This window comes from Pseudophryne corroboree, chromosome 3 (genome assembly GCF_028390025.1).
Source record: "Pseudophryne corroboree isolate aPseCor3 chromosome 3, aPseCor3.hap2, whole genome shotgun sequence".
Classification (NCBI taxonomy): Eukaryota; Metazoa; Chordata; class Amphibia; order Anura; family Myobatrachidae; genus Pseudophryne; species Pseudophryne corroboree.
The window spans coordinates 749,616,668-749,641,277 of NC_086446.1; the positions used below are offsets into that span (position 1 = coordinate 749,616,668).

Genomic DNA, 24,610 nt, shown 5'->3' on the forward strand with positions numbered 1-24,610 from the left:
GAGGTTAGTGGGACTTATGCGGTTTAATAGAACTGGCTCAGCATTGGCCGGATGCTGGACTGAACTGGGACCTGCTGACTAGAAAGTATGTAGCTGGTGGCTGGATCAGATGGTGTTGGATAACTTGAACAGTGAGTAACTGAGGACTGGACCAGAGTGCGACGTTTAACTGCAACATCAAGTAGCTGAAGACTGGACTGGACTGCTTCGGATAACTGGAACAGCGATAGCTGAGGACTGGACTGCTCCAGATAACTGGAACAACAATAGCTGAGGACTGGACTGCTCCAGATAACTGGATCAGCGATAGCTGAGGACTGGACTGCTCCAGATAACTGGAACAGCGATAGCAGAGGACTGGATCGGACTGGTCCGGATAACTGGAACAGCAATAGCTGAGGACTGGATCGGACTGCACTGGATAACTGGAACAACGATAGCTGAGGACAGGACCAGGATGGAACCGAATAACTGGAACAGCTGTGAGACAGGCACTGGGATAGCATGCAACTAGATAGGTGGGGACGGCTATGAGACGGGCACTGGACTGGGATGGAACCAGATAGCGGGGACGGCTGTGAGCCGGGCACTGGGCCAGGGTGGAATCGGAAAGCTGGGACTGCTGTGAGCTTGGCACTGGACCAGGATAGTACTGGATAGATTGGAAGCAGAGCTAAGCAGAACTTGCTGAGACAATTACAGGATGCAGGAAACCATAATGGTGTCTAAAGATACAACTTTGCACTGGCCACTAACCGGTGCACCTTAGAGTCCTTAAGTAGGGCCGGCTGGCCTCTGACTGGCCGTTGAAGTCACCTGGGAAGAGGTGGGCAAGTTGGAGGCAGGTGCTGGGGAAGAGGTGGGCAAGTTGGAGGCAGGTGTTGGGGGAGAGGGAGGCAAGTTGGAGGCAGGTGCTGGGGAAGAGGTGGGCAAGTTGGAGGCAGGTGCTGGGGGAGAGGGAGCAGAGGTGAGAGGGGATGGGGGTTGTACAATGTAAAGTAGTGAGTACACTATACCTTGAATGTGTCTGTCTGAATGAAACACAAAAAAAAAACTTGTACTTCTGGTCACAAGATACACATTTTGTCTTTATTATGCTAAGCAGCAAGGTTTTTACAGTAATCATACAATATAACAAGGAAATAAATGGCTGTACATAAATACACTATATCAAACAATCTGCATTAAAAAAATAATTTTCTGAAGCACTTGCTAATCACATGCAGACTGCCCCTACCATCTGCATTGCAGCAATAAATAACACAGTAGACGACTGGGCTCCACATTACACCTGCTTCTCTGAGCCGTGGTTTGTCCGTTTCACCAGCGCTTCCCGGGTGTCTGCCTGCCATTGCTGCACAAGTTCTGTAGGGGTCTTACCATCCTATGGAAGAATGTGTAACCAGTTAGCGACATGGTTTTATCAATGATGGACCAATGACATGTACTGTACATGTACAACATGCAAGACAGCCCCTAACTCTCATGGGCAAAGTTGATTTATATACTGACACCAAGGGGTCTACTACGGTATGTCGGTGCAGTGGGGTGAGCGCCGAAGAGCCCCTTGCGGGCTCGCTGCGTTCGCCACGCTGTGGACACAGTGGTGCGCTATTTATTCTCCCTCCAGGGGTGTCGTGGACACCCCAAGGGGGAGAATAGTTGTCGGTATGCCGGCTGTCGGGAATCCGGCGCCGGTATGGTCAGCGCCGGGATCCCGACAGCCGGCATATCGAGGCACCAGTATCACAACTGGTGTCAGTTGCTCAGGATACAAATGGATTTCCTCATTTGACAGAAATATATTTGTACAACCACCTCAATGAATGCAACATATGTTATGTACTATAGGTAGTGCTAATTCCTTCTGATAATAAGTGCAAGCCAGATGAATACCTCGTTAACTATAATACACTAGTTTCCAACATGCATAGTTACATAATTGGTGAGGTTGAAAAAAAGACAAAATGTCCATCGAGTTCAACCTGTATTGTATCATTTAGATGCTGTAACCTTGGATATTTCTATCAGTTAGGAATTTATCTAAACCATTTTTAAACTTATTTAGTGAGTCCACCATTACTACCTTCTCTGGTAAAGAATTCCAAATCCTTACTGCTCTTACAGTAGAGAACCCTTCCCTCCGTTGTGTATGATTTTTTTTTTCTTCTTACCTCGGGGGGTGTTCTCGTGTTCTGTGTAGCGTTTTTTTGATAAACAGATCGCTTTAGTTTGTTTAAAGCAACGTGCCCCACTCCAGCTCCTGTGAAACTACTCATCCCTGCATGTCCTGCCACAGTTTTGCTGTTAGGGAGTGCTAAAACTGTAGCAGGGCATGCTGGGATGTATGGTTCCCCAGTAGCTAGAGTGCCGCATGTTACCTACCCCTTGTCTAGAGTAGGCCGTATATTGTGGTCTTTCCTTCTGTAATAATGTTGTAGCTGTAAAAGATACGTACTCCGTTTTTCGCCATCATGTTGGCTCCGTGTATTATCAGCATTTTGATAACTTTGTACCGGTTCAGCCTGACCGCATCATGCAGCGCCGTGTCTCCTTCCTGCAACAAGAAAAGCTATTGGTCTTATACCCAGTATGGACGCTGCTAATTATTATGCTTTATAGCGCCACCCTATTACGTAACTACTGCTAATAAATACAAGCCAATAATTCCAGGATTTCCTACAGCTAGGAATGGATGGAAACACTGCCATTAGTTCATAAATATAGGGAATAGATAAACTTTTGTATTTTAATGTGTGATTCCCTTTCCTAAGAGTATCAACTATGCGTCATTTTATACATAGGCAAAAAAAGCCTGGGTTATTGTGGAATTTAGTCACTTGGGCGGTAATGAATATCTTGCTCTGGCTGTCACAACAGTATAAACATAATGGACTACTTACCCTGTCCTTGGAGTTTATATCCACCCCTGTGGCAATCAGATGTTCCACAATATCAGCTTGCCCAGTACGTGTGGCAACGTGTAGCGGGGTGCTAAGGACCTGGAAACAGAACCAGAAAAACTCAGGCTCCCTTATTCATGATAGAACACTTCAAATCAATAATCATTCTTATGAGATTAAGGGGGACATTTACAAAGCAGTGATAAGAGCGGAGAAGTGAGCCAGTGGAGAAGTTGCCCATGGCAACCAATCAGCACTGAAGTAACATCTATCATTTGCATACTATACAATGATACAGAGCTGCTGATTGGTTGATGGGGCAACTTTTCCACTGGCTCACTTCTCCGCTCTTATCACTGCTTAGTAAATGACCCCCTCAGTAAGCAAAATATTCCGCTAATAATTGTGGTTTGAGGTAAAAGAATAATATACATTATCCCAGGTATATAGAATTGCCAGGACATTTTACACTGTACCAATCGCTCTCAGTGGAAGCAGCCAATTTTATGGTCTGATACAGTATTCAGGAGAATGCAATCTGCAGAAGTAGCGTCTTCACTGAGGTATGAGTTACTTTATGCCTTGTGCCTCCATGATGTTACCAGTTTATTAATAGGCTGTGTTTCGGTTCAGCACACAGAGTGGCTGTTTCCACCATCAATAGGTGACCGCGAACCTTTAAAGATGATCCCTCAACTAGTCTCATCCCAGACTATCCAGTCAGTAAGTGTGTTGTTAAGGCATACTTGCCGACTTTTAGGCTGCTCTCTCCGGGAGAGAGCAGCCAGGTCGGCTTAGCAGGGGGGCGGGCAGTGACGTAAAGTGCTGAGGGAGGCGGGACGGGGCGTGGCGGAGGCGGGATGGGGGCATGGCTGCGGGATCGCGTAAGCCATGCCCCCCGCTGTGTAATGCCGCTATTACCGGCATTATACCGCAGGGGGCGTGGCTATGATGACGCGATTCAACAAGATTCACGTCATCGCCTGCCCGGACCGCCCACTGTACTCGCTAAGTGGGCGGCCGGGCAGAGGGGACCCCTGAAATCAGAAGACTTGCCTGCTCTTCTGGGGGGCCGGGAGGGTCACCCGATTTTCGGGAGCCTCCCGGCCATTCCGGGAGAGTAGGCAAGTATGTGTTAAGGGTATACTAAGAGAAATCCATGGAAAGCAATCGGGATGCCGTTACGTTGCAGGCGCCCAGGATCCCAGCGGTCAGCATACAGACGCCGGAATCCCGAACACTCTGTTGGCCACCAGACGGAATCCCGGCTAACAGGGGCTATTCCCGCTCGTGGGTGTCCACGACACCCATAGAGTGGGAATAGAACCTGTGGTGAGTGCAGTGATCCACCGAGCCCGCAAGGGGCGTCATTGCGCTCGCCCCTCTGCCGGCATTCTTGCGGCCGGGATCCTGACGTTGGTATGCTAACCGCCGGGATCCCAGCCGCCGTCAACGTATACCCAACGAAGCAATCGGGCAGTAATTTCCCAGTGATGCAAAGAGAGTTCTGTCATTACATCACCATTCAGGTATTGGGTCACTCTTGCACTGGATAATATTTTCTTTTACCCTACTAGACCAATAGTCGCCATTCTCTCCAATAGTTATAAATGCATGTTCCTGCAAAAGACCATCTGTTGCCATAATCATTTCTAGCAAAATAAAACAACCATAGCTGGATGTTATTTTCTCTTTATAAAGGAGAGACAGACAATAGTGGCATGATTCTGAGTCGCACGAATGCCGGTGTTCACATAGTAGGTTCCATGGTGCAACCGATGTTGGGGCATAAGGATGCACTAATATTTATTACAGCGTGCACAGGTGCTAAAAGAGAATGGGGGTCATTCCGAGTTGATTGCTAGCTGCCGTTGTTTGCAGCGCAGCGATCAGGCTAAAAATCTGCATTTCTGCGCATGCGTATGGTGCGCAATGCGCACGCGCGACGTACTTTCACAAAAGCCGATGCAGTTTCACACAAGGTCTAGCGACACTTTTCAGTCGCACTGCTGATCGTTGAGTGATTGACAGGAAGTGGGTGTTTCTGGGTGGTAACTGAGCGTTTTCAGGGAGTGTGTGGAAAAACGCAGGCGTGCCAGTTAAAAATTCAGGCGTGGCTGGGGTAACGGGGGAGTGGCTGGCCGAACGCAGGGTGTGTTTGTGACGTAAAAACAGGAACGAAACAGTCTGAAGTGATCGCAAGGTGGAGTAGGTCTGGAGCTGCTCTGAAACTGCACAATCTTTTTTTGTAGCAGCGCAGCGATCTTTTCGTTCGCACTTCTGCTAAGCTAAGATGCACTCCCAGAGGGCGGCGGCTTAGCATTTGCACGGCTGCTAAAAGCAGCTAGCGAGCGAACAACTCGGAATGAGGGCCAATGGGGGTCATTCAGAGTTGTTCGCTCGTTATTTTTTTGTCGCAACTGAGCGATTAGTCGCTAATGCGCATGCGCAATGTCCGCAGTGCGACTGCGCCAAGTAAATTTGCTATGCAGTTAGGTATTTTACTCACGGCATTACGAGGTTTTTTCTTCGTTCTGGTGATCGTAATGTGATTGACAGGAAGTGGGTGTTTCTGGGTGGAAACTGGCCGTTTTATGGGAGTGTGCGAAAAAACGCTACCGTTTCTGGGAAAAACGCGGGAGTGGCTGGAGAAACGGAGGAGTGTCTGGGCGAACGCTGGGTGTGTTTGTGACGTCAAACCAGGAACGACACTGACTGAACTGATCGCAGATGCCGAGTAAGTGTGGAGCTACTCAGAAACTGCTAAGAAGTGTCTATTCGCAAATCTGCTAATCTTTCGTTCGCATTTCTGCTAAGCTAAGATTCACTCCCAGTAGGCGGCGGCCTAGCGTTTGCACTGCTGCTAAAAGCAGCTAGCGAGCGAACAACTCGGAATGAGGGCCAATGTCTCTATCCTTGCACGTTCAGACACCTTTCTTACGAATATGGCACATGTGCTGTGCTGCAATTGAATGGCATATGTGAAACATACACGAGTAATACTCAGGAGTGTAATTGCTGTACACCAGTGGTCCTCAGGACCCCACACAGTTCATGTTTTCCAGATCTCCTAGCAGGAGCACAGGTGTACTCATTACTCACTGATACATTTTAAAAGATCCACAGGTGGAGCTAATTATGTCACGTGCAATTCTGTGAGGAGACCTGGAAAACGTGAACTGTTTGGGGTCCTGAGGACAAAGTTATAGAACCTGTGTTGTAGACAATTCTGATCCTATTATAAAATATTGTGTGGGCCCACATGTTACACTTGCCAATCTTTTTTACTGGTGCCCTGCAGGAGATCGTTGAGGGAGAAGTGGGAGGACATTGTGACATGAATTTTGCCATCCTGGAATGCCCCCCAGTGTGTAATGCTGCAGCAGATAGTGGGTTTACCATGATGTCGTTTACCCATAGCCAGATTGAGGGGGGGATACAGGGCACACTTTACCCCGGGCCCCCCTTTGTCGGGTCCCCCCCCCCCGGCCGGAGCACACTGAAATCACTAGCTTTCCCTCTTAAGCAGCAGCAGAACCAGCAGCCAGAATGTGAGCAGGACAGTATGCAGTGCAGGCAGAGACACAGGAATATCATGTTTCATGAGCTACCGACAGAGCTTTCTGACCAGAGGAGAGATAGGAGGGTGGAAAGAGCTGTAAGTGACACATGGATCCCAGCTTCTCTTCCTCCCCGCCTGGGTGTCTAAGTCTTGTGTAAACTGTTATGCAACTAAACCATTTCAGTCTAGAGATAGAGACACACACAAAGAGTCTTACTGAGTCCTGTCCCAGTGTGTAAGTAGAATAGAGGCTGTTGCTATTATTGCATGTGGCAAGATAAATTATTTTATTTTTCTATGTGTATTTTAAGGTTGTTTAAGTTGTCTTTGTTCCACTACAAGCAAAGTTTATAAAATAGTTGTCTTTCAATTAGGTGGAGCTATAAACAGTACTAGGCCATTATTAAACTATTAGTTTAAAACAATATACACCATTGGTTTAAATTTAATATACACAATCCATACCTCCCAACACTACCCATTCCAGGAGGGACAACATGCTCTCTACCTGGACTCCCTTCTTAATTTATGATTGCAATTACCTATGTTGAAACCCCTTTCTTATCAATTAAATAGTTCAACACAGGTGACGCCAAACATATATTAAGTGGGAAGTCCAGGTAGAGAGCATGTTGTCCCTCCTAGAGTGGGACATGTAGGGGGGTGTGCACAATCTAATATCCAACCCTTACCTTCCACCGGGGCCCCCCTGTCTTAAGTGCCACGGGCACCCCCAAGCCTTAATCTGGCCCTGTGTTTACACCCATTCACATCACCGAATACCTGGACTGCCCACTTCACTGTCATTCTAGTCTACACCCGTTAATTACTCACAAATTGTAGGAGTGGGCAGTTGTGCCCTATGTATCACCTAGAAGAACACATAGATGCTTGGGATTTTGACATGGAAGCCCCCACTCCCAGCCATAAGCCCTTTTAGCAGCTGCCACCACGGCTACTAAGATAATTATGTCTTTGGTGATAAATCTGTAACTGTTACCTTGTCTTTCAGATTGATATCGCCCCCATTTTGCTGCAGAAGTTGTATGACGTCCAGCTTGCCCCCGCGGCAGGCCCAGTGAATGGCCGTGCTGTCCAGCTGTACGGAGAGAATGAAAATACAGTAAGCATAGTAGCGATCCTCATTTTCAGCACTAATTAAGGCTTCATTGGATTATAGGTAGTAAATATTTCAAATTAAATACTCGAGTAAGAATGTACAATGGATGAGTACATGTCGTAGGTCTAGAATGCAAGAGTGGATTGGATAAAAGACATTTTGGCAGTTAGGTAATTATATATGAGGCAAGTGCAGTGCCACCATACAGTGCAGGGGGGTACTGATTAGCACATATATAAACATACATGTTATTATGTATGTAATATGGGTGGTATTCATGTGACCGGCAGTCGGGACACCGACGGTCACATGACCTCCCCCCTTACTATCCCGGTGGTCGGCATGCCAACCAACAGGGACTATTTCCACTCATGGGTGTCCACAACACCCATAGAGTGGGAATAGAACCCGTGGTGATCGCAGGTCGCCACCGAGCCCGCAGCGTGGCGAGCGCAGCGAGCCCACAAGGGGCTTTTCCGCACTCGCCCCTCCCCGCAGGGATCCCGTCAGCCATACTACACCCTGTAATATATGTGCTGGCTGGTTCCCCTGGGGATTGGCAGTGCTGTGTGTATCAGGCGGGTATGGGACTTAGGGTCAACAGTGTCTAGGTCGACAGACATTAGGTCAATGCCTATTGGTTGACAGTGACTAGGTCAACACGCCCATTAGGTTGACATGAAGACGGTCAACATGGAAAAAGGTCAACATGAGTTTTTTATGTTATTTTGATGTTGTTTTCTTCGTAAAGTGACCGGGAACCCCAATTACTGCACCGTGTCCCCTCGCATGGCTCCTTCAGGCAAGGTGCCGCGCTCCGATACCGCTGCGCTCGGCTCAGATTTCTATTCTCCAATCGTAGTCCAACTGGATCGTTAAGTATGAAAAAGTTCCAAAAATTAAAAAACAAGTGAAAAACTCATGTCGACCTAATTGCCATGTCGACCTATTTCTGGTGTCGACCTAGTCACTGCCGACCAATATGCGTCAACCTAATGGGTGTCGACCTGGAGAACAGATACTGTATCAGACGCCATGCGGCATCCGGGACTCAGCATAAGGCTTCACACACTCCTTCTAAAGCCTGTCCCTAGACTCCCATTGGCTAGTTTCACAGGAGTCGGGGGCGGGCTTAGATGCTTATGCTGAGTCCCAGGTACTGCATGGTGCCTGATACAGCACTGTCGATCCCTGGTAGTGGACAATGATGGGCGCCTTCAGCAGCAAACCACTTGTAATTGGCTGTTTGCAAATGCTCCGCTACCACTCTGATTGGTGCTGCTGAGGCATAGATTATGCATTTTGTAAATGTGCTTTTACATTTTTGCTTTTTCTTTGCATGCGTCTGTCGGTTTTTAAAAAGTTTTAGTAGCTTAATTGATCTCTAATATCAAATGCGTTTTTGCACACCCAAAAAAAAAAATGGTTTCCAACAAGTAGCATGTAAGTGTCTGGGATGTGTGCCTGGCGAAAACCAGACGCAGAGGCTAATATTGTTAATTAATTTTTGTGCGCCACTTCTACACTCAGAAATGACGTAGATTCTGCAGCCAGTTCGGCATGAGCCCCAATGCATATAGAGCCTCAGAGATGCCAACGTTTCTGCTGTTTCTTCAGCTGCCTCAGATATCTGTGTCTGCCTTGTTATTACTGAGTGATCCTAAAGCCTTACCCGGTCTCTGAAGTTGACGGAGGAGCCACTGTCTATGAGTTTCTGGACGATTTCTATGTGACCTTCCATGGCCGCCCTGTGCAGAGCTGTTCTCTTGAACTGCAACAAATTATAAACCCTAATATTATACAGTGTCACCCCCATATCATGCAGGCACAAAACGTTAATTAGGCAATTAACCTCAATCAATTTCCTATGTCACTCATCACTGAGGTATATTATTCATGCCTCAAAGATGCCTCAAAGATGTCATCTTGAGTCGCACGGATGTCTCTTGCCTGGCGCACATGGCGAGTTTTTGCATACAGCGCAAGCATTTCTGCGTATGCCCCTCATAGTTGGACGCAACTTGGCCAGATCTGTAAAACAGGCTTCCGCGGCTGCAATATTATATATAAATAAGTCAGATCAGGAATCCGCCTTTGCCTTGCATGCAAATAGATACCCCTTTCAATTGAATTTAAGCGGGTGTATTTGTTTCAGTTTCTCGCTTTGCTTTATATTTGGGAGGAAAGTTTAACTTACATTTTTTTTTTTTTTTTATATATACATCTATTCTTTCACTTGAGAATCCTTAAACTCTTGGGATAAACAGATGTTTCAGCTAAATATGGTATGGTGTCCTGTGTTTCGGCCTTATCACTACAGTCCAGCACTATACAACACTTGTCGCTTGTGAATCCTCGGTCTGTAATCCCCCCCCCCCCCACTTCTAAACCTGAAGATCTCACATGTAATTTAATTAAGTTACAACCGTCTATCCCAGGGCCCTCAAGGTTTCTATTTATAAGCTAATAAATTAATGATTGCCGAGATCTCACATGTCCGTCTGGTGGGTATGTGCAGCCCTCGCAGGTTTCATCCGCGTGGCCAGGGCATTAGACTGATAATCCCGAACATAATGACATAATTTAACACAGAAACATATCCACAGCTCCGTCTCAAGTTAAAGAGTGGAATGCCGCAAGTGGGCCAAGTAATGTAGTGACCTAATACCCAAAATCCCCAGACAGTGTGGCCGAGCCTGGCAGCCTTTTCCCTTACATTCTTTTTTTAGACGCACCCACCTCATCACAAGTGTCTGGAGAACCTCCATCCTCCAAGAACTTCTCGATTATATTCATCTTGCCTTCTACAGCGGCCTTCAGGTACACATCTGGATTGATCGGGCCGGTCTACGAAGCAGAAACCATATCCGTTGATTATTTGAGTGAACGGAAATCACCATTGTGCAAACTGTTGCGTTATTTCAATGGGGTGCAGTATGGTATGCCGGCGGCCGGGCTCCCGGCGACCAGCATACCGGCGCCGGGAGCACGACCGCCGGCATACCGACAGTGTGGCGAGAGCAAAGGAGCCCCTTGCGGGCTCGCTGCGGGCACGGTGGTGCGCTACGCTCGCCACACTATTTATTCTCCCTCCAGGGGGGTTGTGGACCCCCACGAGGGAGAATAGCTGTCGGTATGACGGGTGTCGGGATCCCGGCGCTGGTATACTGTGCGCCGGGATCCCGACATTCGGCATACTGAAGACCACCAATTTCAATGACATTGGCCCAAACATAATGGGGGTAATTCAGAGTTGATCGTAGCAGCAAATTTGTCAGCAGTTGGGCAAAACCATGTGCACTGCAGGGGTGGGCAGATATAACATGTGCAGCGAGAGTTAGATTTGGGTGGGGTGTATTCAAACTGAAATATAAATGCAGTGTAAAAATAAAGCAGCCAGTATTTACCCTGCACAGAAACAAAATAACCCACCCAAATCTAACTCTCTCTGCACATGTTATATCTGCCCAGTGTTGGACTGGGTCATGAAGGGCCCACCTGGGGAATGCAGTGATAGGGGTCCATACTTAGGGGTGTGGTCAGCCTACAAAGGGGGTGTGGCCAACCTCAACAGAGGCTTGAAATACACAATAGACCTGTGCAGTGTAATGCAACATATCTACCATGTATAATACAAGTGCACAGTCTGGAACCTGATCACTAGAGGAAGGAGTGGGCCCCTAGGCAGTGGGGCCCACCGGTGGTTTACCCTATATCCCTGTGGGCCAGTCCGACCCTGTATCTGCCCCCCCCCCTGCAGTGCACATGGTTTTGCCCATCTGCTAACAAATTTTCTGATATGATCAACTCTGAATTACCCCCACCCCCCCTTCATATTCGGCGGGTGATAAAACTTTTCCAGCAAGAAAGCCACTTTAAACCAAGTGGTTATCTCGCCAGAATAATGATATAGCACGCAAATCGTGGGTTGTGATCTCATCCTACATTCATCTCTGTAGTTGCAAGCAAGTATGAGTATCTGGATATGTGTGCGGACTGTATCCTGGACTTACGCAGGATGAAATTGCGTATTTTACGCTATACAAATTGGTGTCTGTCCAGCTCAGCAACAGTCCATTGAATAGTGCTGTGTCTATTCCCTGTTATATGTGTATAGGGGGAGATAGAATAAGGACGGCTTGGCTGCTGTACTATGCCCATCATCTAACTCTATCCAAGTATCTTATTAGATTGTAATCTCTACAGCTCTATAGATTGCTTTAACTATAAATATCAGTATTCTTCGTATCTGTTGAGATGAATAAGTAGATGTATATAATCCCTCCTACTGTATAACTACAGCGTGGAACGCTCTCCTGTCACCTATTAAGCATTGGACCGTTCTTACTTACAATCTCCTCTGGTTCTGGTTCCGGCGGTGGCGCTGCCACTTGTGACATCCTTTTCTTGCGCTCCTGTCTCCTCTTGCGTATTTCTATGAGGTTCTGGATCCCACCAACATCCACAATTTCCTTCCGCAAGTCCACCGACGTCTTCCTCACCCGCTCATCACCCTGCGGAGTTATATACTACCTGTGAGAGTGAATATGCAGGTGGTGCTTACTCTGTGTATGTGCACATCTGACAAGCAGTACAAGTGCGGGAACACTGGGAGGAACATAATACAGAAAGGGATTTGGAAATATTTCTATACCGGCTATTTTATGGGTGTTTTAAATGCTGGTTTCTGTATTTGGACACAAAGCGAGTACAGTCATTTACTGTATCTGGGCTGAAAATGCATCCTATAGGGGGGGATTCAATTCATAGTAATGGAATGCAGTGGTAGGAGCCCAAGCTTAAGGGGTGTGGTCAGCCACCAGAGGGGGTGTGGTCAGCCACCACAGAGGCTAGCCAACCATTAGTAGGAGGGACGCAGGAATGTGTCAGGACTACCTCTTTGACTGGCAGGAGGGCTAATTTTCCATAGAAACAAACCAGGCACCCAAGTTCATCCATGATCCTGCTCCACCAAATTACTGGCCCCTAGAGGAGGGGGTGGGGCCCTCGGCAGTGGGGCCCACTGGGAATTTCCCCTGTATACCAGTGGGCCAGTTCGACTCTCACTGGCGTTGCTCATCTCTCAAAGGATTAGCAATTAGTGCGTACACTGTCAGTAAAGAAATTCCATTTAGTTGAAGATGCCTAAGTTAAATATAATGCGTGGCGCAATAATTTTAGCTGCAATATGTATGGACGCGATCTCCATTCACAGCCTGGAGTCGGGTGAACGGCAGTCTGGCGGATCGGACAGGTTTGATAGCCAACCAAACAGATCGAGGTAGTTTGTCAGCCATTTTCAGGCTATGAACGATCAACGCTCAGGCCCATACAATAATGATCACTGTTCCAGAACGGTCATTTCATTGGGGGATTTTGACAATTATTGTTTATTGTAAGTCCAGCTTTAGTTCTCAATATTTTAAATTGCAGCAGAGACGATGACTAAATCTGTAGCCAATAAAACTGCAGCGGATTAGCACGTTCACGCATAACAGCTACAGAAATGTATTGATTTTAAAATGATTACCTTCAAATTGGCAATACTTCGATTGAGTGGGGTCTTGACGTTCTCCTCAATGAATCCATTGCACTCCATGTCAATCACGCCAATCTTCCGAAAACGAGGTTTCATCATCTGAATTAAAATCATTTCAGACATGTAAAAATGTGAGTAGCTGTTGTACAACCCCTTCTATTCCCTATTATATTCTTCCGGTGATAATCTGTGATACCATACTAAGCTAAATGTAAACTTGCCAGAATATGGACAGAAGATTGTAGTCATCATCGTTTTGTTGTAAGGTGGCACAAACTCTGCTGCATCGGATATTTGGGGTTACAACACGTGCAACTTACCAATCGCATATATAAACAGGACAAGTATGGTACTGGCAAGCAAGGGAGTAGCTACCATAGGTGCAGGGAGTGCATCTGCTATGGGGCCCAGATCTGAGAGGGGCCAACTTCCCTGTCACAGTTACACGTGTTATATACAGCGGTGTTGCTACCATAGGTGAAGGGAGTGCAGCTACTATGGAGCCCAGAGCTGAGAGGGGCCACCTTCCCTGTCGGGTCTGGGACTCAGGATCGACAGCAAAAAGGTCGACAAACCTTAGGTCGACGCCAATTGGTCGACACACCTTATGACGACATGGACAAAAGGTCGACGTGGACAAAATGTCGACATGGAAAAAGGTCGACATGAGGTTTTTTTTTGTGTTTTTTTGTTTTCTTCGTAGAGTGACCGGGCACCCCAATTAGTGCGCCGCGTCCCCTCGCATAGCTCGCTTCGCTCGCCATGCTTCGGGCATGGTGCCTTCGCTCCGCTACCGCTTCGCTCGGCACAGATTACCGTTCCAATCGTAGTCCACGTGGATCATTAAGTATGAAAAGGTTCCAAAAAAGAAAAAAATAGTGAAAAACTCATGTCGAACTTTTTCCATGTCGACCTTGTTCCTGTTGACCTTTTGTCCATGTCAACCTTTTGTCCATGTCGACCTAAGGTTTGTCGACCAATTGGCGTCGACCTAAGGTTTGTCGACCTTTTTGCTGTCGATCTGGAGTCCGGATACCTTCCCTGTCACAGTTACATGTGTTATATACAGGGTGTAGCTACCATAGGTGCAGGGAGTGCAGCTGCTATGGGGCCCAGAGCTGAGAGGGGCCACCTTCCCTGTCACAATTACATGTGTTGTATACAAGAGTATAGCTGCCATAGGTGCAGGGAGTGCAGCTGCTATGGGGCCCAGAGCTGAGAGGGTCCACCTTCCCTGTAACAGTTACATGTGTTATATATAATGGTGTAGCTACCATCGGTGCAGGGAGTGCAGCTGCTATGGGGCCCAGAGCTGAGAGGGGCCACCTTCCCTGTCACAGTTACATGTGTTATATACAAGGGCGTAGCTACCATAGGTGCAGGGAGTGCAGCTGCTATGGGGCCCAGAGCTTTCCCTGTCACAGTTACATGTGTTCTATAAATTGTTTGCCATTGGGTAATAATAAATACAGGCCCCTACAAACTTTCACCTTGGGGGTCTACAACATAGTTGCTTACTTTTTAAGTGGAGACACAGATTACAACTTCGGGGGTGGGGCGGGACTGTCACGCCACTAGGCCCTGCCCCCAAAAGTATGTGTTTCACGGATCTGCTAGAAGAAGTGGGGCAAAATAATGCAAATCCACATAATTTATCCCCGCCCCCTCCATGCAGCGCCAATACTCCCATTATAACCTCCTCATCCTGCCCACTTCTGCCTTTCTTCTGTGGGTGCGGGCGGGACACTACCTGAAAAATCGCGAGTCTCTCGTAAGTAGGCAAATATGGTCTACCATATATATATATAGGTATGTCCTGGACCTGCTCATTGTAGTGTGAGATAAAATGAACTGGAGGACATTATAATGTTAGGGCCACCTGTTGCCCATCACTACTCTAGAGGATATGGGCACTTTGAGGTAATTACGGATATGGCAAATTTCATATTGCATATTCAGATTAAGAAGAAGGAGCCATGGTGGGTGTGTAGAAGATCCACCCTATCTACATAGACAGTCATTAGGTCGGCCCCATATGGTCGACATACATTAGGGCAACAGGGTCAAAAAGTAGGTAAAAGGTAGACAGTGTAAGGTCGACAGGTACAAAAGTTCGACGTGAAAATGGTCAACACAAAAAAAAAATCAACACAGGTTTTTTTTTGTATTTTATGGTTAATATCTAAGCACAATCAGTGGAATCATGTACCCTTGCAGGATCACTGTGTTCACCACAGGTTACTATTTCTAATCATATTCCACGTGGATAGTAAATCAAGCAAAAGTTGGAAAAACATGCAAACCCCCCAAAAAAAAACTTATGTCGACCATTGTGTGTTGACCATTGCCATGTCAACCTTTTGTATCTGTCAACCTTAAGCACTGTCTGTCTTTTACCTGTCGTCTTTTTGATCATGTCACCGTTATGTACCTGTTAAACTAATGCATGTCAACCCTATGGGGTCCACCTATACATTGGAAATCATGTATGGTACCAAATAGCCTGTAGAAGAGACCAGTTTTAGCTTGGAAAAAGCACAGAAGTTGTATTCAATGGCTAGTAAATTACATAGAATTTGCAAGCGTTCGGACACCCAGGGGGAAATAGAATAGGGTACAGGTTTGTAAAAGTGCAAATATTTTTGCAAAATTTAAAGCTGCTTTTTTTTCTTACAGGCAAAACCAATCCAGTGTTAAATCATGCTGCATAATTGTCAGTTTTATAATCCCCCAAATACCCTTCTAGCAGGTAAAATAGTCCTTAGCAGTAGAAATGAATGGCGTACCTCCGGCGATCTCCATTACATCCCGCCGATAGGGGCATATTCAATTAGCTGCAGGGTGTATTCCGCAGCTAATTGCCGACTAGTTACCGTGTAGCACGGGGAAAGGCTATTCAATTAAATAGCCTTTCCCCCCCGCGCCTAAAATCTGGGATTACCGCGCGGAAACTCAATGATTCCACATAAACTGCGTAAACTGCGGAATCAGTGGGTATTCCCAGCACATGAACCCCGATTGTGCCTTTTTCTCGCCGGCTCCTGAAGCCACAAGAAAAAGTATGCACGGTTGAATCCCTGCTAAATGCATCGGGCCAGCACAAGAATAATTAGTCTACCCTGCGGCTAATTGAATATCCACTCACGACTGCAGGACTTTCATCGGGCTGCACCCACTCTGTGGAATGCCCTACCACGCACAATAAGACTCTCCTCTAGTCTCCAAACCTTCAAGCGTTCCCTCAAAACTCACCTCTTTAGGCAAGCGTATCAAATTCCTGAACCGCCCACATAACTTTCATAAACCTTCCTATCAAATTACATCCACTCTGTACAGTCCACACATATCCTCACATGTCTTTTAATTCTATGCAATAGATAGCACCTTTCCTTGTGTACATATGCCTATTTCCCTATAGATTGTAAGCTTGCGAGCAGGGCCTTCCTACCTCTATGACTGTTATCACCCAGTTTGTTATTGTTATTTCAAATTGTAAAGCGCAATGGAATTTGCTGCGCTATATAAGAAACTGTTAATAAATAAATAAATAAATAATATGCGCATTAAAATGTGCTGAGAGGTTCAAATTTGGAACAGCTGTTTCCTAGTTTAATTATCCATTTCAGTGTAAAAATACAGATGCCCATTATTTGCCCAGTGTTGGTTTGCAAAATGCAAAAGCAGCCAGTATTATTTTCCCTGCATGCAAAAAAAGATCCATAACTTTTGCACCTTTCATTGCACCAATGCCCCAAGAGCAATTTGCTCCTTTTTTTAAATTATTATTTTAAATTTGTTCGTAACTGAATCAGGCCCTAAATGACAATATAATTTCCTGCTGTAAAACGCTCACCTCATTCTCAAGTTCCAGCTTCTGGTCAATGATCTCCGTGGCCCATTTCACCTTGTTTTCCATCTCCAATTCCATATTTCAAACCGTGGCTGTAAAACAGGATGTGGCGGACGCTGGGAATAAAGTTCGGATGGGTAATTTGAGTTCCGTAGGCTGCAGGGAGCTGTGTTGGTGATGGAAGGATGATGAGTGTGTAATGTGGAGAGAGAGGAGCTATCCATCTCAGTCCCAATTCTCACAGGGATTTATAGCCAGCAGCCAAGGCAGCTCCACCCAGATCTCTTTCAGAGGTTTCAGGGCCCACCATTCCAAACCAACAGGTGTAGGACCCGTGCACATGACCTGAGAGGCTTCAACATGAGCTCATCCGCCTACATCATGTCATGTCTCTTTCCCTGACCTTATGTCACCCCCTTCTCACGCCATGATACTACCAGGAACGTTCTCCCTTGATAAATTGTTATGTTACTTGCTGGTTGTCCTGAACCGCAGACGTTTGTCATTTCTAGGAAGGTGTTCACATGTCTAGATGCATCGTGACAGCTACCTCTTTTATCTTCTACGAGCTGCACAAGCAGACAGTTGGCCCATTTATGGGGGAGATGTACTAAACCTTGGAGAGAGAGAAAGTGGAGAAAGAAAAACTATCAGCCAATCAGCTCCTATAAAGTGGAGAAAGAAAATTATCAGCCAATCAGCTCCTATAAAGTGGAGAAAGAAAAACTATCAGCCAATCAGCTCCTATAAAGTGGAAAAAGAAAAAGTATCAGCCAATCAGCTCCTATAAAGTGGAGAAAGAAAATTATCAGCCAATCAGCTCCTATAAAGTGGAGAAAGAAAAGTATCAGCCAATCAGCTCCTATAAAGTGGAGAAAGAAAAGTATCAGCCAATCAGCTCCTATAAAGTGGAGAAAGAAAATGTATCAGCCAATCAGCTCCTATAAAGTGGAGAAAGAAAATGTATCAGCCAATCAGCTCCTATAAAGTGGAGAAAGAAAATGTATCAGCCAATCAACTCCTATAAAGTGGAGAAAGAAAATGTATCAGCCAATCAGCTCCTAACTGCCATGTTACATTCTGTGCTTGAAATATTACGGTTAGGAGCTGATTGGCTGGTACCTTATCTCTCTACTCGGGTAGCAGTTGATTTATCGACGGTCATAGTCCCGACAGCCATTAACCGACAGTCAAAACACCAACATTCATTATGCCGACTTGTTCAAAATGCCGACGTAGGGGTATATTCAATTATTGTTCCGATGGAGAGGATCCGACACTTCAGTATTCAATTTGCGGGCATTTACGACAGGTTTTTGCCCATTTTCGACAATGCCAATCCAACTTTTTTTTTTAAAGTCCGATCATCATTGTCGAAAACGGGCCAAAAACCTGTTGGAAACGCCCACAAATTCGACAACATACGTGGATCCGCGTGTTTTTCGACAAGTTGGAAAAACGGCCCTTGACTTGACATACGTTTTTAATGAATTTTTGCCCGAAAGCAGACTTGTTCATACTTTACCATCCCAGTGAAACTGGAGAGGGAATATAATAGTGTGCCCGAAGCATGGCGAGTGCAGCGGTACACTTAGACGGTGTTCATGTCGACCTATGTCGACATTGACAAAAACCCACAGAAAACCGCACGTCGGCATTTTGACATGTCGGCATTTCCAATGTTGGTATTCCGACTGTCTGCGTTTTTGCCATGTCGGCATAATGAATGTCGGTATTTTGACTGTAGGTCAATGGCTGTCGGGATTATGACTCTAGGTGTTGTGCCCGTCTGTAAATCATACTGAACCCCTCTACTCTTTATCTCTCTGCAAGGCTTAGTACATCTGCCCCTATTTCTTTTCAGAGATACCGATATGGGGATTGATGTCGAGTTGAACGCTAGTCCATTTGCAGAGTGTACATAGGGGGTCATTCCGACCCGATCGCTCGCTGCAGTATGTCGCAAAGCAGCGATCAGGTTGGAACTGCGCATGCGCCGGCGCATGTCAGCCGACGTTGCCTAGCGATCGCCTCTGAGACAGAGGCGGTCGCTGGGCAGGAGGGGGCTGGACGGCGGCGTTAAGCCGCCGTTTAGGGGGAGCGGTCCGGCCAACGCAGGCGAGGCCGGACCATTGAGAGGGCGGGCCGCGGCGGCTGTGTGACGTCACACACAGCCGCTGCGGGCCAGAGAGCAACGAGTAGCTCCCCGCAAGCACGCTAAAGCTACGCTGGTCGGGAGCTACTCTTGAAGTGCAAAGGCATCGCCGCTGTGCGATGCCTTTGCACTTCTGCAGGGAGGGGGCCGGCACTGACATGCGGGGCGGACTAGCCCTGTGCTGGGCGTCCCCCCGCATGTCAGTGTGACTGATCGTAGCTGTGCTAAATTTAGCATAGCTACGATCAACTCGGAATTACCCCCTTATTGCGTTTTTTTTTGCTCTGCACATGCTCCAAGTGTACACAACTATGGGCTATGCAGAGTAGTGAGTATGCCAAACGCATCATCTCCTGGTACAGAATGGGGTGTAACGGGGTTGTGACAGGGTGACCTCACATTGGCTAAGTTCTGCGAGTCCGTGCTGAGGCGAGAATATGTGTAATAACACATTTTGGGCAGATATTTTGCACCTAGTATACAGGACTGGTACATTTATGTCCGACATGCGTTCAGCCCCAAAATGAGCAGGAAAACCTAAATACTGTACATTCAGCAAACCAGACCTGGAAAATGTCATAAAATCAGCGCACACATGCCGATAGATTGCTATACGTACTGTTTGTGACCAGACGGATGGGGAACAAGCACTTGTGCAATGTTTGTACTAAATCACAAGGTCTATTTGTAAAGACAGAACACATAAAAGCAACACCAAGTATCCCATACTGGAGATAATAAAACTTGTTATAGATGTTTATACTGCCACACAGTACAACTGAGGACATGCCTATAGTACACAGGGTGTAGTACGGGTGACCGGCGGTCTCCTGACCGCCGGTCACCTTACCGACGCCGGGATCCCGGCAGCATACCGACGCCGGGATCCCGGCGGGGAGGGGCGAGTGCAGCAAGCCATCGGGATAGTGAGCCGTCGGGCTCACGGAGGAGGTCATGTGACTGTCGGTAAGCCGACCGGCGGTCACATGACTACCACCCGTACACAGGCAGTGTTCTCTATTAAGGGAACCAAACTCACAAGAGTATTGTTGATTCCAGTTCTACAGGAAGCTTTTTTGAATTTTTTTATCTTTATCTAATATATAAAAGTTGGCACATCGGTGGGCTTTGTTTCCATCTAAAGGGTCTGTGTACTAAACCCCGACGAGAGAGAAATCACCAGCCAACCACCTCCTGTCATTTTTCAAACACAGCCTGTGACATGGCAATTAGGAGCTGATTGGCTGGTACTTTATCTCCGTCCACTTTATCTCTCTCCACGGCTTAGTACATAAGGGTCTATTCATTATGCAGTGAAAAGTGTGGAGAAGTGAGCCAGTGGAGAAGTTGCCCATGGCAACCAATCAGCTGCTACGTATAATTTTATAGAATACACTTTATAAATGTTACCTCAACACTGATTGGTTGCCATGGGCAACTTCTCCTCAGGCACACTTCTCCACTGCTTCATGAATAGACTCCATAAGACCCCTTCCTCTCATAGTAAGTGACAGGTATTCAGCTTTTGGGGGAGGTTACATGGGTGTGTTGGGACTGTTTTGTAGCCATGCCAAAGTCAGATGCTGCGAATTTGCTTGCAGCTGGGGAGCCCTCGGTGTATTAGAAGAACCGCTCTGTCTGGGACTGCACAGATTTACTCAGAAATTCGATGGTGAGCTTTTTTGCAGCTGATTTTTCTGCTTTTGTATGTGAGTGGCATATGTGAGATTCCGGCAGTGAGTGTCTCTATGCACAAGACGGCAGCTGAGCAGATTTTTGCCATTGCACAGTGAGTGAAGTCTCATCTGCGAACATCACTGAATCAGGCCGAAAATACATTGCTCAGTGTTACGTCAGCATTCTGCTGCAGTTGAGTTAAAACTGTGAAATCTAATGTATTCTTTCCCATCTCTGGCTCAGACAGCTGAAACCACCTCCCATATGCTTCAGACGGGTTCACTACGGCTGGCCGGCGGTCGGGCTCCCGGCGACCAGCATCCCGGCGCCGGGAGCCCGTCCGCCGGCTTACCGACAGCGTGGCGAGCGCAAATGAGCCCCTTGCGGGCTCGCTGCGCTCGCCACGCTACGGGCACGGTGGCGCGCTACACTATTTTATTCTCCCTCTATGGGGGTCGTGGACCCGCACGAGGGAAAATAAGTGTCGGTATGCCGGCTGTCGGGCTCCCGGCGCCGGTATACTGAGCGCCGGGAGCCCGACCGCTGGCATACAGAAGACCACCCCTTCAGACAGGTCCTGATTCGGAGGTGCCGGCCAATGGCGCCGCAGCTGCAAATGTGTATGCAGCGGCTGTGCAAAAATATGCATATGCCGCAGCCGCCTGGATTTGTATTGAGGCACCCACCGGCGGCTTTGCGAGTCCCAGTGGCTGCAAACAGAAACAGTGTCGCTCACAGATCAGTCGACTATGGAACGTCTACGTGGCCCTACGGCTGCGCTGCATGGCTGCAGGAAGTAAGAGCCTGGAGACATTGCAGCTGCGTACAGGATCCTAGTCCCATGCTGAGAAAAAGCTGCAAAATCGGTCATGACGTAAGTACATTTTTGCCGCCACTACACATAACCACCTCCATGTGCATGCGCAATCGGCCGATAATCAGTCAACTGCATAAGAAATCTGAACCAGGCTCAGTGTCCTAATGGGAATCTGATGCAAGACAAAGACCTAACATTTCAGTCAGTTAAGCTGCTGTGACATCACTGCCCTTAGCCCTGTATATGAACTCATAATTCCACACATCTGCTAGATCAGAGGACTTCACTGTTAACATGACAGCTTACTTCTTAGGGCTGTAGGAGAGAATCATGGACTTATGGACTTACTTAGTTACATATAAACACTTATATTATTTCAGGTATATGATTAATCTGAGTAATACACAGCGTATAACCAATTCTCAGCTATATTATATAGTGTCAGCTTTAGTGATGACATAGCACTTCCTTATTAAAATGACAGGTAGAAAAACGACACCGATATTCAGAGGCTGAACAGCGCATAGGGGAACATTTACTAAGCAGTGATAAGAGGGAAGAAGTGAGCCAGTGGAGAAGTTGCCCATGGCAACCAATCAGCACTGAAGTAACATCTATAATTTGCATACTATAAAATGATACAGAGCTGCTGATTGGTTGATGGAGAAACTTCTCCACTGGCTCACTTCTCCGCTCTTATCACTGCTTAGTAAATGTCCCCCATAGTCTGGCCCCATATGTCAGTTTGGGTAGGGGTCCAGAGACCCTGCTCTGCTGTGAAGAAATAAAACAGCAAAGAAGGTCCCAAGGCCATTTTAAGAAACTAGTGGTGAGCCAGGGGGTGATGTATGGCCTTAGAAGGTGAGGGGATCCCACCTCACTTCTGGGCCCACTTCTTTCTATGGGACAGGGTGCTGGTGGCCCAATTCAGCTCCGTGCTGACTAAACAATGCGGGAGGTGTGGCAAACTTTGAGATAAATTAGAGAAGTTGCTCATACCAACCAATTAAATTCTTTAATTTCATAGACAGTGCTGAATGAATTATAGCTAAAAGCTGATTGGTTGCTATGGGCAACTTGAACATTTGAGACATCTCCCCTTATGTGGGAGATGTATCAAACCTCAGGGAGTTATAAAGTGGAGAGAGATAAAGTACCAACCAATCAGCTTCTAACTGCCATGTTACAGGCTGTGTTTGAAATATGACAGTTAGTAGCTGATTGGTTGGTACTTTATCTCCCCCTATTTATGACAAGGGAAATGCTTATGTATTAGAGTAGGGGGTACATTATCATACACAGTATATCAGTATATCATTTTATTTCTGCCTCTTAGCTCTGTGCTCACCATGTACAGATGCAGGACAGGCAGGCATTCCTCTGGCAGTAGGCTTCCTTCTGAACCTCTGTGAAGGGCACACTGGTGACAGTGTAGGGGCGGAGGGTGGGTAACTCAGTCAGGAGACTGATTAAAGGTCAGGTCACATGGGTGCAACCCAGCCTAAAAAGCCAGACATGTCAGATTTTATTTCTTCCTAATAAAAATCAATACCATCCTCCAAGGAGTAGGAATGCAACGTGGATGCAGTGGTGTGACTGGCCTCCCCCCGGGGGTCCTGGGCCAGGAATGGCCCTGCATATTAGTGGTGGTGGTGTGACTGGCCTCCCCCCCCGGGGGTCATGGGCCAGGAATGGCCCTGCATATCAGTGGTGGTGGTGTGACTGGCCTCCCCCCGGGGGTTCTATACAGGAATGGCCCTGCATATCAGTGGTGGTGGTGTGACTGGCCTCCCCCCCGGGGGACCTTGGCCAGGAATGGCCCTGCATATCAGTGGTGGTGGTGTGACTGGCCTCCCCCCCGGGGTCATGGGCCAGGAATGGCCCTGCATATCAGTGGTGGTGGTGTGACTGGCCTCCCCCCGGGGGTCATGGGCCAGGAATGGCCCTGCATATCAGTGGTGGTGGCGTGACTGGCCTCCCCCCGGGGGTTCTATACAGGAATGGCCCTGCATATCAGTGGTGGTGGTGTGACTGGCCTCCCCCCCGGGGGACCTTGGCCAGGAATGGCCCTGCATATCAGTGGTGGTGGTGTGACTGGCCTCCCCCCGGGGGACCTTGGCCAGGAATGGCCCTGCGTATCAGTGGTGGTGGTGTGACTGGCCTCCCCCCGGGGGTTCTATACAGGAATGGCCCTGCATATCAGTGGTGGTGGTGTGACTGGCCTCCCCCCCGGGGGACCTTGGCCAGGAATGGCCCTGCATATCAGTGGTGGTGGTGTGACTGGCCTCCCCCCCGGGGTCATGGGCCAGGAATGGCCCTGCATATCAGTGGTGGTGGTGTGACTGGCCTCCCCCCGGGGGTCATGGGCCAGGAATGGCCCTGCATATCAGTGGTGGTGGTGTGACTGGCCTCCCCCCGGGGGTTCTATACAGGAATGGCCCTGCATATCAGTGGTGGTGGTGTGACTGGCCTCCCCCCCGGGGGACCTTGGCCAGGAATGGCCCTGCATATCAGTGGTGGTGGTGTGACTGGCCTCCCCCCGGGGGACCTTGGCCAGGAATGGCCCTGCGTATCAGTGGTGGTGGTGTGACTGGCCTCCCCCCGGGGGTCCTGGGGCCTGCATATCAGTGGTGGTGGTGTGACTGGCCTCCCCCCGGGGGTCATGGGCCAGGAATGGCCCTGCATATCAGTGGTGGTGGTGTGACTGGCCTCCCCCCGGGGTCATGGGCCAGGAATGGCCCTGCATATCAGTGGTGGTGGTGTGACTGGCCTCCCCCCCGGGGGTCCTATACAGGAATGGCCCTGCATATCAGTGGTGGTGGTGTGACTGGCCTCCCCCCGGGGGTCATGGGCCAGGAATGGCCCTGCATATCAGTGGTGGTGGTGTGACTGGCCTCCCCCCCGGGGGTCCTATACAGGAATGGCCCTGCATATCAGTGGTGGTGGTGTGACTGGCCTCCCCCGGGGGGTCCTATACAGGAATGGCC

The 24,610-nt window shown here is 47.9% G+C and overlaps 1 protein-coding gene across 1 annotated transcript; it reads right to left on the bottom strand.

Moving 5' to 3' along the window:
• Positions 1-1,061: 1,061 nt before the first annotated feature.
• ANKRD2 (ankyrin repeat domain 2) lies at positions 1,062-17,529 on the bottom strand. Its single transcript, XM_063963772.1, has 9 exons — positions 16,978-17,529; positions 13,116-13,223; positions 11,938-12,099; positions 10,325-10,432; positions 9,258-9,356; positions 7,466-7,564; positions 2,904-3,002; positions 2,459-2,557; positions 1,062-1,384 (listed from the first exon to the last, which is right to left on the bottom strand). The coding sequence occupies exons 1-9, from the start codon at positions 17,050-17,052 to the stop codon at positions 1,286-1,288; spliced, it is 948 nt and encodes a 315-aa protein (XP_063819842.1). The 5' UTR covers positions 17,053-17,529; the 3' UTR covers positions 1,062-1,285.
• Between the last annotated feature and the right edge of the window lie 7,081 nt (positions 17,530-24,610).